Raw genomic sequence first — 22584 nt, 5'->3', positions numbered from 1 at the left:
TGCTCCCTCCTCACTCCATGTAAGAGATTTTAAATAGGAGAGTAAGTGTACAAACACTAAGAATGTGTCTGACCTCTCAGTGGGACTCCCAACTTTCTTCACATCGTTGTTTTCATACAGGAGTGAAAGTGTGAAATGTAAAGAAAGTGGCCAAGCCTGTAACTGGAATTTAGTCCTTACACAATATGTCAAAATGCATACTAGATTCAAACCCTTGGAACATCGTGAATGTGATGAGGCCTTCATTTTAGTATACACTGGAACACACACCAGAGAGTGCATTAAGGAAAGTCCATTGAAAGTTAGCAATGTTTAGAAAACTATTGAATTGAACATCAGATGCCAATGAGTGTTACGGAAATCAAGCCAATAGAATACATTATTGACCCTACTCACACATTTCTCTGCATGAAAATAGTGATTATAAGGAGAAATCAGACCTGAACACTGAGAAAATGTATATGGTAGTCTGTTGAAAAGATTTAGTGGGTGGACTTGTATAAGTGTGTGTGTGTGTGTGTGTGTGTGTGTGTGTGTGTGTGTGTGTATACATACATACATACATACACACCAGACCTGTACACTTAGAAAATGTATATGGTAGTCTGTTGAACAGATTTAGTGGGTGGACTTGTATGTGTGTGTGTGTGTGTATATATATATGGATTTCAGTATTTTTTAAATTTTTACAATAACCCTATTTGAGATTTGTGACCAACTATATTAATGTATTTCTTCTGAAATCACTCCGGAAAATTTCTCTGTTCCTCGTGGGTGTGTGAGAACACCCATGTTGCTACATCAAAGATATTAGATGTCCTGCTCCATTAAGTGGGACTCATGGTGTACCTAATTTTCCATGCAAGAGGACCATATGATATACAACATATGAGGTACATCTCTGTGTAGATGGTGTTTAGAATTACAACACTGATACGACAGTCCATGGGATAGGTGTTCAGAGCACACACTTCCTGGATGTACTGAAACTAAAGAACTTCCTGAACATTAGAAATAGGAGCTTTTCCTAATTGTTCTTCAAGGAAAAAGAGGTAGCTGTGCAGTAAACTATGAATGTATCTTCCTAAGTGCAATCGTTACTGAGTATGACTGGATATGGTTAAATGAGGAGATCCTGAGAGATGACTGAAAGAGGGTAGCTAACGCTTTCTTCCAATGCCATACCATTGAACATACACATTTCTGAGGAGTGTACCTCTGTCGTGAAATTTTTGGAAATAGGTACTCCGTGTCTTTCTTGCAACACTCGAATGCTTTTGCACATGTGTATTCTGTATTTCGGATGTCAAAAATAGAGTGGATTTTCAAAGCATAACTTAGTGTATGTGTGAACATAATACATTTTCACTAATAAAATACTGGTTTTCAACATACGGATATGGATGTGTCATGAATGATGTGTTGTCCTATGTCTAGTGTTCATCTATCTCATTGAGAGTTGTAGGGAGCTGATTGAATCAATCACCTGTTTGATTCTGGAGTAGAACAGTAAACCTAGGAATCCATTTTCCCAGTGGTCTGAAGGTTGAAGGGTTGTGTGATTATGTTTTCCCGTAGTCTATGATGTGATTTTCTCCTCTTTGTGAATACAATGATATTATAGTGCGTGTATTACCGAGGTGTGTAACAGAGAGATACTGTTCATGTTTGAGCTCATGTACTCCATGATACCGCTACTTGGCATTGATTTTGTGTAGCCAGCAGTTTTACAGGGACCTCCCACTTCTGGGAGGGACCCAGAAGTAGCTCCTTTTAGTGACTGCAAAGGCACAAGGAGCTCTTGCTGGTGTTATCTGATGAATACATGTAATGGGGAAAAGAAATGGAAAACTAGTGCATTCCACAGTCAGCATGCTGCAGGGTTACAGGTTAGTGGAACATCTCATATGACATCTGCACTCTGTCCTTGTAAGCCACCATCTCTCCTTTCTCCCAGTGCTTTCCTTCCCATGTCTCATAAAGAAGACTCCCCCTCCCACAGCACTTCTCTAAATCTGTTTTTGTCGGAGTGGCATATTCTGGACTTAGACTTGGGACTCTGTAGCACTGCACCATGGCCCTAAATGAAGGTATGTGCCCCACATCCTACATTGAGTGTTGTTTTGATGTGTCTATGAGGTGCACATGCGCATATGACCATCCTATGTGTGTCATAGATACCCCATAAGAAGGAGACCTCTATCCCAATAGACGTGATGAGGTAGCCCAGGGAAGAGACGGAAAATATTTAAGCTGAAGAATTAGCATGTAGAGGAGGACAACTATCCCTAGTTGCCTGTGACTCCCTAGATGTAGAAAAATAACTCTTACTTGTTTTATGACCTTATCTTCAGAGCTCCAATTGCATTTGCGGTCATGTTTCTTTCCACCTATGTAGGCACTAAAACCATTCTTTTTTGCCTATATTATTGAGATAGTGTCCTCAGAAAATGCTTAATTGATATTAGACAGATAGAAAGCAAATGGGTATTAATGCAGACATTTAGCACAACAATGTGGGATGTGAGTCTAAGTAAACTGTGAGGAAGGCACCATCCTTCACCAAAAAGACAGGACCTATTAAAAGGAAATGTGAGGAACTATTTCCCATGTTGGGAGGGACCCAGAAGTGGCTCCTTTTAGTCACTGCAAAGGCACAAGGAGCTCCTGCTGGTGTCATCTGATGAATACATGTAATGGGGAAAAGAAATGGAAAATGTGGGTTTCTCAATAGTAGGGAAGTCCAGGTTTATCCTGATGATTTGATCGACGACCTGTGTCTTCCTGAGGACTAATGCTGTTGGATATCAGTGATTACTGTAAGTTCCCCTGGCTAGATCCATGACAAGGGATGGAAGAGGGTGTTGGATGATGGAATTATGTGGGATTAGAAGAAGACTTATGACAGTGGCATAGGCCAGATCAACAAGGCATGAGCTGTGGTTGCTTACAAGCCATTTCCCAGGTAGAAAATCCCAGTCAAGGTCAGATCGGTGTGGTTGGATGATCCTTCAGGGAAGCTGTTTCCCCACTGTGCAGGACCTTCCTCCCTTTTCTCAGAGCATGATCGGTATAGTTCTAGGGGCGCCTGGGTGGCTCAGTCATTGTCTGCCTGAGGCTCAGGTCTGAGCCCTGCATTGGGAAAATTCTAAAGGAATTTTTACATGTTAAAGTAGACTTGCAGGATCCGGGGGGAGGGGGGATCAGGCTGGGATTGCCTTTTGCCTTTAGCGAAGTCTTAACATCAAGGCAGCCGAGTTCCTAGAGGAATGTCTCTCTGTTTGAAGGACTTGTCATTGGGCTGTAAACAGTAAAGGCATTTAATAATTTCTCTTCTGCCTGTTTCCCATATCACAGTGGAGGGCTGGGATCCACATCTTTTGGGGTCCCAAACAGACCAGGTTCTGCCATTCCCACTGATAAAATTCAAAGGCAGAGAAACCAGTGGCAGTGAAAGGAAAAAGGGATTTGCTTCGGGGAGGTGGACAATGGGAAGACAGCAGAGTAGCCTCTCAAAAACTGTGTCCAAAGTACTGAAAATACTCCCAGGAATTTCTAAGAATGTTTCTAAGGAAAATGTAGGGCAAAGGTGGATGGATGAGTAGTACAGGTAGGCAGTGGAAGTCAAAAGTGATGGTGTCTGTGAGTCAATAGTTGGTGGGGACTTGCTGGCTCAGGGCCATCCTTAACTGCTTAAGGGGGTGGTTTCAGTTTCCCTCAGGATGATTTTGATTTGCTCTCAGGATCTTCCATGTGAGCTGAGACTCGAGCTGGAAAGAAGAACCCAACCAGAAATTTTGAGGTCAAAATGGAGGCACCCAAAGTTCTCTTTCAGTGGAGTGTGTACAGCCCCAGTGCCCCACTGGAAAGGGTTTTCCCCATAAAAGAGTTTTGGGTTTGGGGTTTGGGGTTTGTTTTTTTGTTTTGTTTTGGTTTTTTTGTTTTGTTTTTGTGTTTGTTTCATTTTGTTTTGTTTTTCCTATCCCTGTATCCTCAAGTTTCATTTAAATTTGATTCCAGGGGCACCTGGGTGGCTCAGTGGGTTAAAGCCTCTGCCTTCGGCTTGGGTCATGATCCCAGGGTCCTGGGATTGAGCCCCGCATCAGGCTCTCTGCTCAGTGTGGAGCCTGCTTCCTCCTCTCTCTGCCTGCCTCTCTGCCTACTTGTGATCTCTGTCTGTCAAATAAAATCTTTTTTAAAAATAAATTAAAAATAAAAATAGGAAGTACTTTACAATTTTACATTCTGAGCAGAAATACGTTAGGCCTCCAGTTTCTCCACAGCCTTCATAACAATGCTTTCACTCTTGTATTGTAGCCATTGGAGTGGGTGTAATATTGCATTTTGGTTCTGATTTGCATTTTCCTAATGCCTGGTGATGGTGAGCATATTCTCATTTGCTAATGAGCCATTCACATATCTCTGGTGACATGTCTATTAAGTCTTTTTCCTATTTCTTTCTTAATTGGGTTGGTTTCTTCATAAGTTACAAAAGTTCTTTGCATATTACACACCCGGAAGTGTCTTCATTTTGCCCTAATTTTGTAAGGACAGTTTTGCTGGATATAGTATTCCTCTTTGATTTTGCCTTCATTTGTTAACTATTAGTTATGAAAAGCCAGGCATTTGTCCTGTTGTTGTTACCCTCAATGTGATGAGTCTTTTCTCTAACTGCTTTACGGTTTCTTTCTGTCTTTTGCTTTCAACGCTTTATGATGTGTCTCTTACAACTAACTTCTGGGTTTTGAATTGAATTAGAAATTATCTCCTTGGGGCGGCCAGGTTGCTCAGTAGGTTGAGCCTCTGCCTTCAGCTCAGGTCATGATCTCACAGCCCTGGGATTGAGTCCCATGTCAGGCTTTCTGCTCAGTGGGTAGCCTGCTTCCCGCGCCCCCCCACCCCCGCTTCTGCCTGCCTCTCTGCCTACTTGTGATCTCTCTGTCAAATAAATAAATAAAATCTTAAAAAAGAAAAAAAAAAAGAAATGATCTTATTTCCATATTATGGACACATTTTTATCATGTTTATGACATTTTTAAAAGATTTTTATTTATTTATTTGACAGAGAGACAGATCACAAGTAAGCAGAGAGGCAGGCAGAGAGAGATAGGGAAGCAAGCTCCCCACCGAGCAGAGTCAGATGTGAGGCTTGATCCCAGGAACCTGGGATCATGATCTGAGCCAAAGGCAGAGGCCTCAACCCACTGAGCCACCCCGGTGCCCTATGACATTTTTATTAAAAATTTATTAAATTTAAATTCAATTTAGTTAACATATAATACGTTATTATTTTCAAGGGTAGAATTTAGTGATTCCTCAGTTGCATATAACACTCAGTGCTCAGTTGTGCCCTTCTTAATGGCCACCACCGTTACCCTATTCCCCCATATGCCTCCTCTCCAGCAATCCTGTTTCCTAGAGTTATGGTTTGACTCTCTGTTTTTAGTGTATTTTATTTTTTCCTTCCCTTCCCCTTTGTTAATCTGTTTTTTTTTTCTTAAATTCCACATGAGTGAAACCATATGGTATTTGTATTTCTCTGACTTACTTTGCCTAATATAATACCCTCTTGTTTCATCATTGCAAATGTCAAGATTCCATTCTTTTTGATGGCTGAGTAATATTCCATTATATATTTAATATCTTCTTTATCCATTTATCTTTCAGTGGACATCTGGGCTCTTTTAATATTTTGGCTATTTTGAACATTGCTGCTATAAAGATTGGCATGCATGTGTCCCTTTGAATCACTATTTTTGTATCCTTTGGATAAATACCTAGTAGTGTAATTGCTGAGTTTTAGGATAGTTCTATTTTTGGCTTTTGGGGGGCTTTTTTTTTTTTTTACATTTACATCTCTGATCCATTTGTACTTTATTCTGATATATAGTTTGAGATAGTGAGTGAATTTGATCTTTCTCCAAATAACTACTCTTGTCATTCCAGCACAATTTTTACATAGTTCATTACTGATGAAGAAACAGTACAGTATCTTGACTTTACCTTTTTTTGTTTTTGTTTTTGTTTTTTTTTTAAGATTTTAGGGGCATCTAGGTGGCTCAGTCGGTTAAGCATCTGCCCTAGGCTGCTGCGGTCATGATCCCAGAGTCCGAGGATCAAGCCCCATGACTGGCTCCCTGCTCATCAGGTAGTCTGCTTCTTTCTCCCTGCCTCTCACCCTACTTGCGCTCTCTTTCTCTCACTCACTCACTTTCTCAAATAAATAAGTAAAATCTTTTATTTACTTATGTATTTGATTGATTGATTCGCGCAAGACAGAGAGAACATGAGCAGAGGGAGGAGCAGAGAGACAAGCAGATCCCTGCTAATAAGCACAGGCCCTGACATGGGACTCAGTCCCAGGACCCTGAGATCAAGACCTGAGTCTTTGTCAGGTGCTTCAACAACTGAGCCACCCAGGTGCCCCATCGGCTTTACCCATTCTAAAGACAAAAGGAATTACAGAGAACATTTCCAACTTTCTTTAGTTACATCACTCATAGTACTATTGACATTACTATTCTGAAAGTATATATTATAGGTAACAGGAAATAATTGTGTTATAAAGTTGATGATGTGGGAAACAAAGGAAGAAGAAAAATTATTATTTTTTATTTTTTAAGATTTTATTTATTTGATAGAGAGAGAGGGATCACAAGTAGGCAGAGAGGCAGGCAGAAAGAGAGGGGGAAGCAGGCTTCCTGTGGAGCAGAGAGCCCGATGCGGGGCTCGATCCCAGGACCCTGGGATCATGACCTGAGTTGAAAGCAGAGGCTTTAACCCACTGAGCCACCCAGGTGCCCCAAGAAGAAGAAAAATTACTAAATTCCCTTACCACCTACAGCCCATTGACAAGTCCTTGAAACAAGCAGAGTGACATTCCTCTAGGAACTGCCTCAATGTTAATACTTTGCTAAGGGCAAAAGGCAACCAACTGTCACTTAACCCCCAGGATCCTGTAAGTCTACTTTAGCATATAAAAATCCCATTGGAGGGGCACCTGGTGGCTCAGTGGGTTAAAGCCTCTGCCTTCAGCTCAGGTCGTGATCCCAGGGTGCTGGGATCGAGCCCCACATCAGGCTCTCTGCTCAGCAAGGAGCCTGTTTCCCTGGCCCTTTCTCTGCCTGCCTCTCTGCCTACTTGTGATCTCTGTCTGTCAAATAAATAAATAAAATATTTTTTTAAAAATCCCATTGGAAACTTCCTTTGTATTTACCCTTCAAGATACAGATGGGCAATCATCCCCCAAACACATGATCCACCGATATACATCTGAAGGGTCTCATGACTCAGGTTTTATTAGTAATAAATAACTTTTTCCCAACAATAGTGAGCCCACTAAAGGTCTTGGAAACCTTGGAAACCTTGCTTCCAAAATTTCTTAGAGACTGGTACTATCCCTAACCCCCTCCCAATTTGAAAGTGTATAATGGGCCACTCCTCATGACCCCAGGGTAGCTCTTTCTGCCCCTGGGTCCTGTCCCCATGTTTTAATAAAACAACCTTTTGGCACAAAGACATCTCAAGAATTCTTTTTTGGCCTTTGACTTCGGACCCTAATGAGGGAACAATGCTATAAGATTAAGTTTTATTTGAAAATACTTGAATAGAAACACAAGGATTCTTTCCCCACTTCTGTTCACTGGAAATACCTAAAAGGATTGTCAACCCAAAAGTACAGAGTTTGTGTTCTCTAATGTCATTTCCAAACAACAGGAGCCAGGGATTTTTGGAGAAGTGGCTGGTTCTGCATCTGGGACAGAGAAGGAATAAAGTAAGCCTACAAGAGGGGCCCTGGGTGGCTCAGTTGGTTAAGCCTCTGCCTTTAGCTCAGGTCATGATCCCAGAGTCCTGAGATCAGGCCCCACGTGGGGCTCCCTGCTCCCTGGTCGGTGGAGAGCCTGCTTCTCCCTCTCCCTCTGCCCTTCCCCACACCCCACTTGTGTACACACTCTCTCAGATAAATAAAATCTCTGAGAAAAATGAAGTGTGCCTACAAGAAAAAGCCAGAGACAACTTATCACTAAAGGTAGCTTTTAAAAATGACTGATGACTCTAAAAAGGGTTAAGAAGACAAAGATGCTGCCTTTACAAGGGATCAATACTAGAGTAGAACCACATAGTCCACCTTTGTAAGGGAAAGCCTTACTTTCCCTTATAATGGATATTAATGGATGTAGAAGGGATGTCAAAATTAGAAAAACGGGGTTTTTTTTTTTTTAATCAAATAACGAAGGACAAGTCTGAATCACTCTAAAATCAATTACTGATCAATGAGTAACGTCACACAGACGGCTAGCCACCCTTACGTAAGAGAGCGAAATGCATGTTGGGAGCAGGGCTGGTCTCTCATCCCCAAGCAATTCTTTGCTCTGAACTATATTTCCCAGAAGTCTGTGAGGCACAGCTCCTTGTGGGCCGCGTAGGGTTCCATGCTGGCGAAGTAGACCGCCTCATGTGCAGCTCCGCGTATTCCCGGGCTGCTGAACTACATTTCCCATTGACCCCTGCGCCGCTCCCTCCCCGGAGTCGGAGCGCCCCGAGGTGCCTGCTGGGAGAGGTTTACTGCGCGGAGGATTGTCTGGGTTCGGCATCCCGTAGCCGCGGTCCCGAGTTGACATCCAGCCTTGCGCCCCCTCCTGACGCCCTGAGTCCTGGGGTCCCGAGAGGTGAGTGACTGGCCTCCTGGCAGGAAAGCCATGCGCGCTGCGGCGGGAAAGGGCGGCCAGGAGGGCGCCCCGGGAGAGGAGGCCGGACGCGGAGCCGGGGCCCGCCGCCCGGTAGAGGAGTGCGGTGGTGGCGGGGGTGTTGGGGCCCGGGGACCCCGGGGAGGGGACAGTCCCCGGCTCCGTGGCTGTGACGCACTTCGAGGAGTGTGTGGGGGCGGGGCGGCGCTGCCCGGCAGCGGCTGCGCGCGGGGAGGGACCCCTGCGCCGCCGCGGGGGTGGCCGCGGGACCGATTGGGGGGACCGGCCGGGGCTGGGGGACAGTGCAGCCTGCAGCTCTGAGGTCCGACTGCCTTCTCTGGCCTCGCAGGCCAACTCAGGGGCAGTGGTCTCAGAGGTAGGGGAGAGCCCGCGCCCCGCAGATAGTGACCAGCAGGAAGGGGGCAGGCACAGGGCTGAGATGACTGAGGGGAGCAGCGCTCTCCTGGCTCCCTGAGTAGCAGGAGGGAACGGGGAGATGCGGGCAGGGGGCTGCTGCATACCTCAGAACCCCTCTTACTGCGACCTGGTCCCCAGAAAGCTCAGAGATACCAGATCGCAGTTCCCCCTTGTTTGCGATCGGGTTGAGTTAGGGTGCGTTGGTCTGGACGGAGCTTTCTGATCCCACGTGTGCTCCAGAAAGGCCCTAGTATCTCCTTCTCTTTTCCCCAGGCCAGCCGTCCTCCGGAACAAGTACCCTGAAGGAAGAAGACTCTTAACGCATCTTAAAGTCAAGGTTCAGATGAGTTACCTTTTCGTTCGGTACATGTCTGGTGTTGAGAGGACTCTGGAATATTTGCTCTCCCTGGCCTGAAATGCCCCCCACCAGGACGAATTCTTTGCCGAGAGGCGAGATGGGGCCTTGCATTTGTATGCACAGAACAGAAGGACAGGGCCGGGAGGTTTGCCTTGTGCTTGATTTTAGCCTGTGGTTTGGTTAGGAAGATACTTGTTTTAAGGTGGGATTCTGTCTTTCCCACAGGCCTGACTGTCAGAGTACAGTGAGAACAGAGAAGGTTTGATTCTTGTGGCCACTAAATAACAACGTTTCCAGCTTGGTGATGCTTTTAAATTTAAAAATTTTTAAAGTGGGGTTTGAGGGGCGCCTGGCTGGCCCAGTGAGTAGAGTGTGCAGCTATTAGGAAGTGTGCTGCCCCAGCGAGCAGGGGGGGCGTGGAGCTCCTGATCCCGGGGTGGTGAGTTCCAGCCCCACGTTTGCCAAGGAGCCCACTTAAACTTTTAAAAAATAAAATGAAATAAAATTCGAAGGAATTGAGCCATTATTTTAATAAGTAAATAAATAAAAATGGGGTTTGAACAAAGGTCTTTATCATCAAAGCCAGGGATTTTTTTTTTTTTTTTCACTGATCAGTAAATAGAAATTTGTTGTATTGTCCACATCTTGTTGGAAGTCTGACAGCTTCAGTCTGTTTCAGTTGCATCTTTGCATGAACTGCGAGAAGCAATGTGGCTTGATGTTAAGTGTGAGTTCTGGGACTTAGAGCAGGGCTTGGCAGGCTTTCCCTCTGAAAGGTCACATATCGAACAGTTCATGCTTTGTAGGCTACATATGGTTCCATATTCTTCTTATTAAATTGATCTTGTTAATTTTTACAGTGGTTTTAGATTTGCAGAAAAAATTGCAAAGTTGGTAGGGAGAATTCCCCGATACCCTGTACCCACTGTCCCGTTGTTAACAACTTACCTTAGTATGGGATAGTAGTTAAAATTGATGAGCCTGTTCTGATACATTAACTGAAGTTCATGCTTTATTCAGATTTCCTTAGTTTTTATGTAACATTCTTCATGTATTCCAGGATGCGATCCCAGAGATCACATTACATTTCATTGTCATGTGTCCTTAAGCTCCTCTTGGCTGTGACAGTTTCTCAGACTTATCTTGTTTCTGATGACCCTGAAGGTTTTAAGAGGTACAGGTGTTTGGTAGGATGCCCCTGTCTTGGAACCTGATGCTTTTCTCGTGATTGGCCTGGGCCTTTGGTTTTGGGAGTGGGAGATAACTACTTTCGTCATGTTGTGGCAGGAAGACAAACCGTCAGCATGATTTATGATTGCGGAGTGTGTGCTTGGTTATCTAGCTGAGGTGGTTTGTCAGTTTTCTCTACTATGAAGCTACTCCCATTTTTCAAAGACCAGGTCTCCCCAGGGAACAGCTGCATGTTTCAGAAATCCTGTCTAGACTAGAACCTAGTCACACTGATCCTGACCCTGCCTCGGTGGTCACGTCTTTCTTTCTTCTCTCCCGCTCATTCGCTTGTAAGAACCCCTGCAATTATGTTGGGCCTACCTGGCGTAATTTGGGCTACGTCCCTGTCTTGAGGTCAGCTGACCAGCAACTTAACTCGCCTTTGCCATGTAATATAATGTGTTCACAGGCTCCAGGGTTAGGACACGGACATGTTGGGGAGACAGGCCTATCCACACACAGTTAGGCTCATGACCACAATATACCTACTCCCCCATAACTGGATTTTTTCTTTATTGATTTGTTTTAAACTGGGGACTATCTTAAATCCTGTTTCTTATCATGGAATTAATACAGGCCTGCAGCAAAAGGTTGTTTCCTAAGGAGCTCGTAAAGAAGACACTTGAAATTACCCATAGCTGTACCATCCAGAGATAATTGCTGTTAATATTTTGGTATGTGTGTTTCCAGCCCTTCCCCCGCCCCATGCATGGGTGTGTGCATATATGTCTCCAGAGCACTGGATCCTGCTGATACATAATTGAACCAAACAGTCTCCAAATCTTGGTTTATAGAGGAGTCCAGCTCAGTTGCGAGTGACGTGATACCTGGGTGCATGTGGAGAGGAGAGTGGTGTACCGGTGGGTCGCATCTTGCTTTCCAAAAACCTCTCATACATTTACACCTTAAAGGATTAGAAAGACATCATTTGAAACTAATGCCACGAACACAGGATCAGTAAAGACAGGCTTTCAAAATTTGATTTTCTAGGATTTTAATTTTTCTTTCACAGAGCATGACAGGAGTCACTGATACTACAAATACGAACTGCATGTAACATTTCCATGAGTGGATATTTGAGAAAAATGTAAGAAGACAGTAGTTTAAAATGTTCATGTAAACAGAGGCACCTGGCTGGCTTAGTGGAACATGCGACCCTTAGAGTCATGGGTTCAAACCCCATATTGGGTTTAAAGATTGTTTATTTTTTTTTTAAATTAAAGTGTTCACAGAAATCTTCCTTGGAATAAAAGATCTGGCCACTTGCTAGTGTTCTCAGTTTGGCCTCTCCTCAGTTTGTTTTATTTTATTTATTTTAGACAGAGAGTGTGAGCAGGGGAGTTGCAGAGGGAGAGCCTCAAACAGACTCCGCGCCCAGCATGGAGCCTGTTGGGGGAATCGATCTCACAACCCTGAGATCATGACCTGAGCCAGAACCAAGGGTTGGACACTTAAGACTGAACCACCCAGGCGCCCCTCAGTTTACATTCTTTGAGCTGGATTTTCCATGCAGAAGCATGTCTGTCCCTCTCTGCGGATGGAGAGGGAACATCTCCTCCTTATATGTCTTAGACCCTTCTTTTTTTGCTAATGCTAATAAAAAAAGAACTTCGTTTTTAAGAGGCTCTGAAAGTTTTGAGTTAGTGTGGATTATAGAGGCCACAGTTGTGAGTGCGTGTTTTAGCATAAGAAGAAAAGAGAAGGCAGGCTTGAGTTTTTTCTATAAAATCAGATTAAGGATTGTGTAATTTACTGATTTTCAATTATAACTGCTAAATTGTATTAAGTAACTGTTGATATTACTGTGTTTCATGTAGATTATCTTCCTAAAAGTTCAATGCAGTCTTAACCTGGCAGGTGCTGTTTCTAACCCCAGTCTTCCGCGGGGAAGAGACAGTATGAGGTTAGTAATGGTCAAAGCTCAGATTCACATCCTGAAAGTCAGACCACAGAGCCTTATTCTTACTTTCACCAAGAGCTCTCCTCCCACATTATGCATACATTATTAAACCTACCTTCTTCACTTAGCACTTCAGCTTAAATTTCTTTCTCAAATAGTATAAATCAGTATCGTTATTAGTAAGCACATTAGATGCAATTATAACAGACATAATTTATTTAATCTCTTTTATATGAGATATCTCTGCTTTTTTTTTTCTTTCATTTTTTAAAATGATTCTCTGGAAAATCTGAATAAAATTGGTGGCTGACATCAATATCAATGTCCTGGTCGTTACATCGTACTACATATTTGTGATGGATTACCATTGGGGTCAGTCGGGGGAAGGGTGCGGGATCCTGCGGTATTATTGCTTACAGCTGCACATGAATCTACACTTAGTTCAGAAAGTTTTTTGGAACCTAGCCCTTGAACATTCTGATACATACATTTGTGCACTACTCTACCTATTTCCAAGAGATAACTCCAAAAAGTAGAATGCTGCAGCCGAGCCATACTCTTGTTAAGTGCCTGCAATACAATAGCAGTGCTTAGAACAGCAGGTGACTGAGAGGACGTTGTTCCCTGCCCATTTCTTATGAGCCAGCTGGAAAGGGAAACTGAATGGAAGCCCAGGGCAGCCTGTGGTCACGGCCTGTGGAGACTTCTAGGTGACTGTGCCGTGAGAGGTGCTGGGAAGGGGACATCATTCTCTTGTCAGGTCATGACAGGATCATTCTGAACACATGGGCTCTGTGTGGAGTACAGTGGAATTTGTTTGCTAAGTGTTACACCATACATGTTTTCTCTAATGATGTTGATGCAAAGTGAAGCCTACAGGGTCCCGTGGTGTAGGGTTCCACAGGACGCCATGGCTGGAGGAAAAAGCTCAGTCAAGTTCAGCCTCCCACCCAGATAGCCGTCAGCACGCACAGAATGTCCTTCAGAATCTTAGTCATTTTTCTAGTCAGTGCCCTGACATACGTGGGTGTAGGTAGACATCAAAGAGTTGCTTTAGGGGTTAGGAAGCGAAAGGAAACAAAAGTTGTGAGTAAAATAATGCAAAGATACCTCAGAGGGAAACTGTTTAAAAAGAAGTTTCTCTGAGAGAGTGTCGTTTCATGAATTAAAAAGAAACGCACACACATACACATGTCAGGCCAATGCCTTGCTCCTCTTAGACACCCCATGAGGTGTACTTAAAAAGAAGAAAAGCAAGGTCAAAGGTCAAAAGGTGTGTCTGGGTGTCACCAGGACCACCACCAGGTTCTTGTTTCTCTGGGTGGACTCACAGGATTCAACACGTAGTCCTGTCCAAGGCCAAGATTTATGCAATGAAAGGATACATAGCACCATCAGCAGAGGGACAGGTGCATGGGACAGACGACACCAGAAGGAAACCAGGCACGTGCTTCCCAGAGCGCTCTCCCAGTGCAGGCAAGTAGGACACGCATAATCACTCCAGCAGCAAGTTACAGCAACGCCCTCGAAGCCTTGTCCACCAGGGAAGCTCATGTGGGCGGGGAAGGCCAGGGTTTTTATCAGTCACAGAGGACCCTCTCTCTGGCACATACCAAAGTTCCAGACTCCCAGAGGAAAGCACGGGCTCAGCAGGATAAACCACATCATTCATACAACCAGCTGAAGAGCCATGAGCCACTCATGTCAGGCAGGGAACCGCGGGGACCCTCTGGAGGTCCAGTCATGGGCCATGGGCCAGTCTCACAAGCAGTTTTTGCTCGTTACTCTTTTTTTTTTTTTTTTTTTTTTTTTTTTTTTTTTTTTTTAAAGATTTTATTTATTTATTTGACAGAGAGAGATCACAAGTAGGCAGAGAGGCAGGCAGAGAGAGAGGAGGAAGCAGGCTCCCTGCTGAGCAAAGAGCCCGATGCGGGACTCGATCCCAGGACCCTGAGATCATGACCTGAGCCGAAGGCAGCGGCTTAACCCACTGAGCCACCCAGGCGCCCGCTCGTTACTCTTTCTGCACAAGGGATCGTGACCTTCCCAGGCCTTTTCTTTTTCTTTTTTCTTTTTTTTTTTTTTTTTTTTGCTGTTTCTCTGTTTCTGTTTTATATCTCTCTCAGAACTAGAAGGATTCCTAGAAATCCCTTGAGAGCCATTCTACTCAGAGTTCCCAGTAAATACAGGGAGAGGATGTAGATTCACCCCAGCCAGGGAAACAAGCCTATAAACTCAAGTCCCGGAGTATCCCCAGCACGGAGCTTCCAGTGTCCTCTCCCACTGGAGTTGGGACTGGGTGCTCTGTTGGCATCGATGTAGAACAGTATGCATAGAGGATTGTCAACCAGGGAAGGTCACCGAGCTTCACGACCTAGAGTTTCCGCTGGGGCTTCAGCACTTAGGCACAGTTCACTGATCGATCATCCAGATGTGGCTGACTCATCTACGTGTCAGTCTCGGTTCCCAGGCCAGTTGATACCGCATGACCCAAAGCGCCACCCTGAATCTCCTGGTGGGTCTTCTTGGTGTAGTCAGTTCCCGCCCTACGACTGGTCAAAACCAAGACCTTCCTATCAGGTATAATGTAGATTACCTCTTGGAAGTAGGGGACAAAAAACAAAAAGGAATGAGATCTTGCCATTTGCAACAAGATGGATGCACCTAGAGAGTATGATGCTCAGTGAAAAGAGAAAGGTAAAAACCATATGACTTCACTTATACGTGGCATCTAAATAATAAATCATACGAACAAACGTAAACAAGAACAAACCCATAAATCCAGAAAACAGATAAACATAGTTTCCAGGGAGCAGGGGGGCCAAAATGGGTGAAGGGGAGCAGGAGGCCCAGGCTTCCAATTAGGGAGTGAGTCCTGGGGAGGGAAGTCACCGCATAGGGAACACAGTCCATGGTGACGTGTGGTGACGGAAGGCAGCTACACCTGTGGCATGTACAGTATAATGTACAGATTTGTGGAATCGCCGTGTTGTACGCCTGACACTAACTAATACTGTGTGTCAGCATAGTTCAGGTAAGAAAAAACATGTTGAGGGGTGCCTGGCTGGCTTATTCGGTGGAGAATGCAACTCTCAATCTTAGGGTCATGAGTTCAAGCCCCATGTGGGCAGTAGAGCATACTTCAAAAAAAAAAAAAATTGTTTTTAAGTTACATTGAGAAACAACAGATAAAAGTAGGTATGACTTCAAGGCAAAAACAAATAAAAACTCTTCTGTGTGCACAGCTGGGTTTTACAGGGCTTCAGGAAGGTTATTTTTCTGTTTTGTTCACATCCTTCTTCATCCTTTCTGGATTCATCATGTTGGTGTGTGTGTCTTGTGGGAGAGGAAACCGCCAGGGTCGGGAGGCTTGGAAACAAAGATGGAGGACCAGTAAGCTCGTATTAAGTCATTTGGGGACCAAGGTGCACTTATTTTAATGCCTGTTTTTTTCTCGTCTATCTCTGGCTTCTCTGGATTTTGTGTCTTTGATAAAAGAAACCCCAAGAGGACAGATCAGTTGATTCTAGAACTATGGCACACGTAAGTATATATTTCTTTCCTTCTTAAAATGTATTTAGGTCCCGTGGCTGTTCTTGTGAAATATTCCTGAAGCCTCCTGCCCATCCCAGGCCCATGTAATGACCCACTGCCAGGTTCTTCCTATTCTGGCGAATGGCAGTGCCGTATAGCCCCTGCCCACCTGTGTGACTAATGCTCTCTTCACCCCCGAGCTGGGCATTCCATGTCTCCTCTGTGCTCACCTTGCCGTCAAGAGGAATGCAGGAGCAGGAGGGGAGGAGAGTCCCTTGGGAAAAATACGAGTCATGGGTGTGGTTTATGAGTTGCAGATGTTGGTCCCCGTTTGACCGCATGCAAAAACGGAAACTCCCTGCCGTTCTCCACCGGCGTTTTTCCCCGGCGGAGGGGAGGGAAAGTTCACATTGGCGGCTCTCCGGGTCAGTGGTGGTGAGAGCTGGAGCTCCGTGAGGCTTTTGGGATTGGCTTGGACTATGATGGGGGCCCGAGCGCTGAGAGGCCGCGAGGTTACCAGGGGATATGAAGGGCGCTTGTTGAGCACACCCTCCACACCAGCCAGCGTCTGACAGCAGTTCTCTCAATCAGGAGCAGAGAAAAGCCCGGGGTGGTGGGTTGTCACGGCCACCCAGTGCAGAAGTTGTAGGTGATCATATACCCCCAGAATTGGGGAAAACCTTAGATGTTTGGTTGTACCTAAGTGTACAACTAAGAATTAAGTCCAGTCCATCCCTGCGATGGAATAAGAAAATGCTTTTGTCGTCACGTAGGAAGAATGCTTAAAACCTTGGCAAAATAATGACCTTGAGGCTGAGAATATTCAGGCACATAAACCCTCGTTTCAAAAATAAAAGCTCTCACTTCACACTTCAGAATCAAAAGCCTAGGCCTTTTCCTTCCCTGGGAGGGTGGAAAGGTGCCGCAGGCATCCACGCTTGCCGAGATGTGACGAGGCAGGCCCGTAGCGGGCCCCGTGCTTGTGAACAGGAGCAGCCCGGGATGGTTTCGTGCCTCCTGACAGCTTGGGGTGATGAGGTGTTGCGCAGGGTGTGCGCTTTCTCTGCAGCAGCGAGCTCTTCAGGAGCATTAGGGGCTCTGCTCTGTCCCAGTCCCCACTGTGCCCCACGTACCTCACAGTCCTGTGGTCTGCTGCTGGGTCCAGCCCAACCCAGAGCAGAGCCCTCTCTGTGCTGTCCTTCTCCTCAGGGATGTGTGGGTTTGTGTTTTCAGGGTTTGGTGACATTCTCAGACGTAGCCATCAACTTCTCTCAGGAGGAGTGGGCATGCCTGAACTCCTCACAGAGGGACCTGTACTGGGACGTGATGTTGGAGAACTACAGTAACCTGGTCTCCCTGGGTGAGTTGCCCTGTCCGCTGGAATGTCCACTCCCTCCACTGCGAGTGTCAGGACTGACTTCCAAGAAGGGGTTGAATTTCTTCCTCTTCTCAAGAAGTGTCTTGAGCCTTGTCTCATCTGAAATGGGCATCACACACCTCCATCTCCTCACCTCTTCCCAGCTTGGCCGGGCCCTTCCTCTAAGCCCCTCTCCTCCTCAGTGACCAGAGGGTGAGTTCCAGTTCTAACCGTCTTCAGAGTTGAGCTGCACCCCGGCTTGGTGTGTTCATGCCCGACTGCTGCTAGTGGTCTGCGGCACTCTGGTGGGCCACCTCAGGGAGCTTGACCTCCTCTAGTAAGCCAGCCTGCATTGGAAGTGGAGCGAAGCGGCGTTTTCCAGGGGCTGTGCTTTGTACCTGAGGTGAGGCGGAAAGTTACAATTCCTGAATTCTAAGTTACAGTTTGGAGGAAACATCTTACATACATCTCAGGCTATGTCTTGTTTTTCTATTAGAGAGGTATCAGCCGTAATAGTAGTGGCTGATTGCTACACTTGGCCTCAGTCCCACGAGTTTGTGGGGTAGGCACGATTGCTGTGTCGAACTTGTGGGTGAGTTTATTCAGACACGGAGTAACTTGATCAGACAGGGGAGGCAGAACCAAGAATCCACACTGTCACCTCCCCTCTTGTCCTGCCTCCAAAGGTAAGACCCTCGGAATTTGAAATAAGACCTTTCCTCTCTGGTTGCTTGTTCTTTAATCCCTTTTCTTTTCTGCATTCTCATCATTTTGACTTTCAGCTTGACATAAATTTCTAAGTCTCCATCAAAGGTTTTTTTGTGTTTTTTGTTTTGTTTTGTTTTTAAGGTTTCATTTATTCATTTGAGAGAGAGAGAGAGAGCATGGCGGGGGGTTGGGGAGTAGCAGGCAGAGGGAGAGACAGGCTCCCTGCTGAGCAGAGAGCCCCAGAGGCAGGACTTGATCCCAAGATCTGGAAATCACAGCCTGAACCGAAGGTAGATGCTTAACCCTCTGAGCTACCCAGGCGTTCCTCCAAAGAACTTTTGAGCATATAATTTTTTTCTCAAATTCTACACCATGTGACATTTCTTTTTGTGAAAGCAGGACCTTTCATTTCTAAGCCAGATGTGACTTGCTGTGTTGGGGAACAAGGGAAAGATGGCTGAGAGGGAGCACAGTGCCGAGGAGAATGACAGCTGGGCTGGCTGGGACAAGCCATCGCTTCAGTAAACATCTCTGTGAGGCAGGAACGGGTGTACCCCTTGGGCATTTGGAAAGCTCCCTATGAAGGCCACGGATGGCCTCTGGGGAAGAAGTCACCACCATGAACCTGATCTTCATCCCATTCCCCTCTTACTGGTTTGCTTCTCGCTTACTCCTGCTTCCCATGTTGCTGATGCTGCTGGTCCGTGGGCCACGCCTTGAGTAGCAGGGGTGCAGACCACATGACCCCGTGCCCTTCGTAGCTCCTGCGAGGTGGTTGGTATCCCAGCCTTGAGTGCTCTTTTCCTTTTCTCTAATGTTCGCTAATGCTCCTTCCTGGATGCTGTTACATTCTGATGTCACAGGACGTCATCCAGTATGGTTCTTCCTGTGCAGTTAGCCCTCACCGACACCCAGTAGGCAGACCCAGAGCTCAGCGGACATGCACCGAGCGCCCTTCTGTTACTGCTTTGTTTGTTTGCGCTCCCAGTTCTTACAGAGAAACTGTGCTGTATCTGCTACTTGGTTATGTAGTGACACTGTTCGTAATGGATAAAAATGTTGTTTTTAAAGGAAAAACTTATTTCTTGTAATAAAGGGCTGGTTGGCTCGCATGCCCCAAAGCTGATCATCTGACACTTTCTGGCACCATTATGAAGTCATGCACTTAAGTGCGTTCTGGGTTTTGCAGCCTGGTGGAGTTAAGTGTCCCCATTGACGGTCAGATCCCCCAAAACATTTCCTCACAGGCGTTGACCATGTTTGTTGCAGTTACTCCTACAATGTCCTTTTCATTGCCTTTGATGGTGGGTCTTTTTGTCCAGAATTGTTTTCGTTATGTGACTGACAGGTACATTAACTTCAGAATGTTAGTTTTATACCCAGGTTATTTTCTTGTTTTTCACATTAGCTCTATATTTGATTTTCCTGGGTTTGTCCAGGTGCATCATCACATCATCCACACATTGTGTTCTGTTTTTGAGATCTGCCCCTCCGATTGCTTTTTCCTTAATTATGACAGCTGATAGGAAATCTGCGGGCTAAGAGGCGGTTCCTCTTCCTTGTCTGACTTCAGCAGGAGCGTCTGCGATGTTTCCTCATTAAGTACAGTGGAGCCATACATTTAATGAGAGCCCTAGGTGACTTGTGTTGTTCTCCTAGAGAAGTTTTATTTCTGTCAGAGAAATTTTTGGGTTGTGGTTAGGTTCGTTTGCGTTTTAATTTTCCTTAAAATAAAACAAACTGTTAATTTTTTCCAGATTTAGAGTCACCATATGGGACCAAGAGTTTGCCTACAGAAAAGGGCCTTTATGAAATGAATTTATCCAAATGGAACTCAAATGGAAAAAGTAAATCCCTTGGCCTTGACTGGATGTGTGAAGGTGAGTGTGAAAGACCACGGGGCCCTCAAGAGGGCTGTTTCAATCAAATGATAATCAACTGTGAGAAAACGCCTGCTTGTAGAGAAAATACCTCTGTTAGACCACAGCAGAGACTTCATACTAGGGAGAATTCCTATGAATGTAAGGAGTGTGGGAAGGCCTTTAGTCGTGGCTACCAGCTCACTCAGCATCAGAAAATTCACACGGGTGAGAAACCCTATGAATGTAAGGACTGTAAAAAGGCCTTTCGTTGGGGTAATCAGCTCACTCAGCATCAGAAAATCCACACTGGTGAGAAACCCTATGAATGTAAGGACTGTGGGAAGGCCTTTAGATGGGGTTCGAGCCTCGTCATTCATAAGAGAATCCATACGGGAGAGAAACCCTATGAATGTAAGGACTGCGGGAAAGCCTTTAGACGTGGTGACGAACTCACTCAGCACCAGAGATTTCACACTGGGGAGAAAGACTATGAATGCAAAGACTGCGGCAAGACCTTTAGCCGTGTGTATAAACTAATTCAGCACAAGAGAATTCATAGTGGTGAAAAACCCTATGAATGTAAGGACTGTGGGAAGGCCTTTATCTGTGGCTCGAGCCTCGTTCAGCATAAGAGAATTCATACTGGTGAGAAGCCCTACGAATGTCAGGAATGTGGGAAGGCCTTCACTCGAGTCAATTATCTCACCCAGCATCAGAAAATCCACACTGGTGAGAAACCTCACGAATGTAAGGAGTGTGGGAAGGCCTTTCGCTGGGGTTCGAGCCTGGTTAAACATGAGAGAATTCATACTGGTGAGAAGCCATATAAATGCACAGAATGTGGGAAGGCCTTTAATTGTGGCTACCACCTCACCCAGCACGAGAGAATCCACACGGGTGAGACGCCTTACAAGTGCAAGGAGTGTGGGAAGGCCTTCATCTATGGGTCAAGCCTCGTTAAACATGAGAGGATTCATACAGGGGAAAAGCCCTATGAGTGTAAAGAGTGTGGGAAGGCCTTTAGTCATGGCCATCAACTTACACAGCATCAGAAAATTCACACTGGTGAGAAGTCCTTTTGAGTGTAAGGAATGTGGGAAGGCATGTCACCACGTGAACCATCTTAGAGAACATCCAAGTGTTCACGCTGCTGATAAACCTTTTGAACGAAAAGAAAGGACAGAAGTTTCTATACAGCATTTCTTGCTTCCACAGCACAAGGAAAATCCATGATACAGTTTAGCATGGGAAAGCCTTCACTGGTCACTCTCCTGCTTGCTTATAGCATCTCAGAATAGTCATGCTCAAGGCAGATTTGGAGAATGGAGAAATCACTTCTTCATGATCACAACACACTAAGTGTAGACTTGTTTTTTGTGGGGTTTTTTGTCTTGCTGAATTGGTTTCATGGGTGGATAGAAGCCTCCCTCCACCATTCAAGCTCTATCTCAGATTTGTTCTAGGGAATAACTCTGCTAATGTAACCCATGTGGGAGAGCGTCCCGCCATGGTACACACCCTCCCTTACCATCACCATCCCACCCCTTTACTCCTGTGACACACTGGAAAAATGACCTTGTTACCCCTGTGCGTTGTGTGTGAGATGGGGACAATCACACCTGCCTAATACTGCTGTTGTGGTGACTGAGTTTGGTACATGTAAACTCTGACGGTGTATCTGGAATACTGTGTATGCTCAATAAATATTAGCTGTTGTTCTTACCATCATCACCGTTAGTGTTGCTCTTAGTGAACTCCTACAGGAACACCCCCCGTGGGCACAAGAATTTAGAAAAGACGGTCCAACTTGTAGAAGGAAATACGGGAGATTACTGTCACAGCCTTGGGTGGACGGTGTTCCTTAGTACACAGAAGATGCGAAACATGAAAAGTTTATACGTTGGACTTCATCGAAAGTACAGAGTTCTGTTCATCGAGGACACCTCAAAGACTGAAAAAAGTCAGAGGCATACTGGGCAACGTAATAATTCTCCATGCACCTGACAGGACGCATATAGAACACAGAATCCCCCAAGTCAGTAAAAAGTCTGTTTTAAAGGGGTGAGGGGACTTAAATAACCACTTCCAAGAGAAGTTGGCCAAATGGTCAGTGAGCAAGTGAAAATGGGCTCAACTTCATCTTTCATCAAGGAAATGCAAAGTAAAACCACCATGCAGCTTAACTAGACACTCACTAGAATAGTTAACATTAAAATCACGTATGAGCCTGTCACTTTGTTGGGTGGTCACATGCGATCTGTTCAGGAAGGAATGGGACCAGTACTCGGGACCTCCACCAGATCCTGGAGGTCCTGCAGCAGGGGCAAAGAGGTGATGCTTGAGGAGGGCAAGTGACTGTGTCCTGTGGGAGGGGCCAGGGCCCAGGATCCAGTCCTGGAAGAGTTGAGGGAGCTGTTAGACTCAGGATGGGCCTAAGCCATCTGAAGTTGTCAGCCCCGGAGAGAAGGGTATGGGTCCTTTTGTGGAAAGAACTAGAGCCCACAGGAGTGAGTTGAGAAGCAGGAAGAGGG

At 45.4% G+C, this 22584-nt stretch overlaps 1 protein-coding gene across 1 annotated transcript; it reads left to right on the top strand.

Moving 5' to 3' along the window:
• The first annotated feature begins 8481 nt into the window (after positions 1-8481).
• ZNF331 (zinc finger protein 331) lies at positions 8482-21277 on the top strand. Its single transcript, XM_059151423.1, has 5 exons — positions 8482-8669; positions 9378-9441; positions 16091-16135; positions 17360-17486; positions 19949-21277. The coding sequence occupies exons 3-5, from the start codon at positions 16127-16129 to the stop codon at positions 21133-21135; spliced, it is 1323 nt and encodes a 440-aa protein (XP_059007406.1). The 5' UTR covers positions 8482-8669; positions 9378-9441; positions 16091-16126; the 3' UTR covers positions 21136-21277.
• The last annotated feature ends 1307 nt before the right edge of the window (positions 21278-22584 follow it).

Source organism: Mustela lutreola, chromosome 16, assembly GCF_030435805.1.
Source record: "Mustela lutreola isolate mMusLut2 chromosome 16, mMusLut2.pri, whole genome shotgun sequence".
NCBI classification, from domain to species: Eukaryota; Metazoa; Chordata; class Mammalia; order Carnivora; family Mustelidae; genus Mustela; species Mustela lutreola.
This window is presented reverse-complemented; position numbering and strand designations above follow the sequence as displayed.

Bases quoted from the DNA above. Each gene is read 5' to 3' on its own strand.
- ZNF331 (XM_059151423.1), top strand. The intron at 17,487-19,948 runs GTGAGTTGCCCT...AATTTTTTCCAG, and splicing joins CAGTAACCTGGTCTCCCTGG to ATTTAGAGTCACCATATGGG.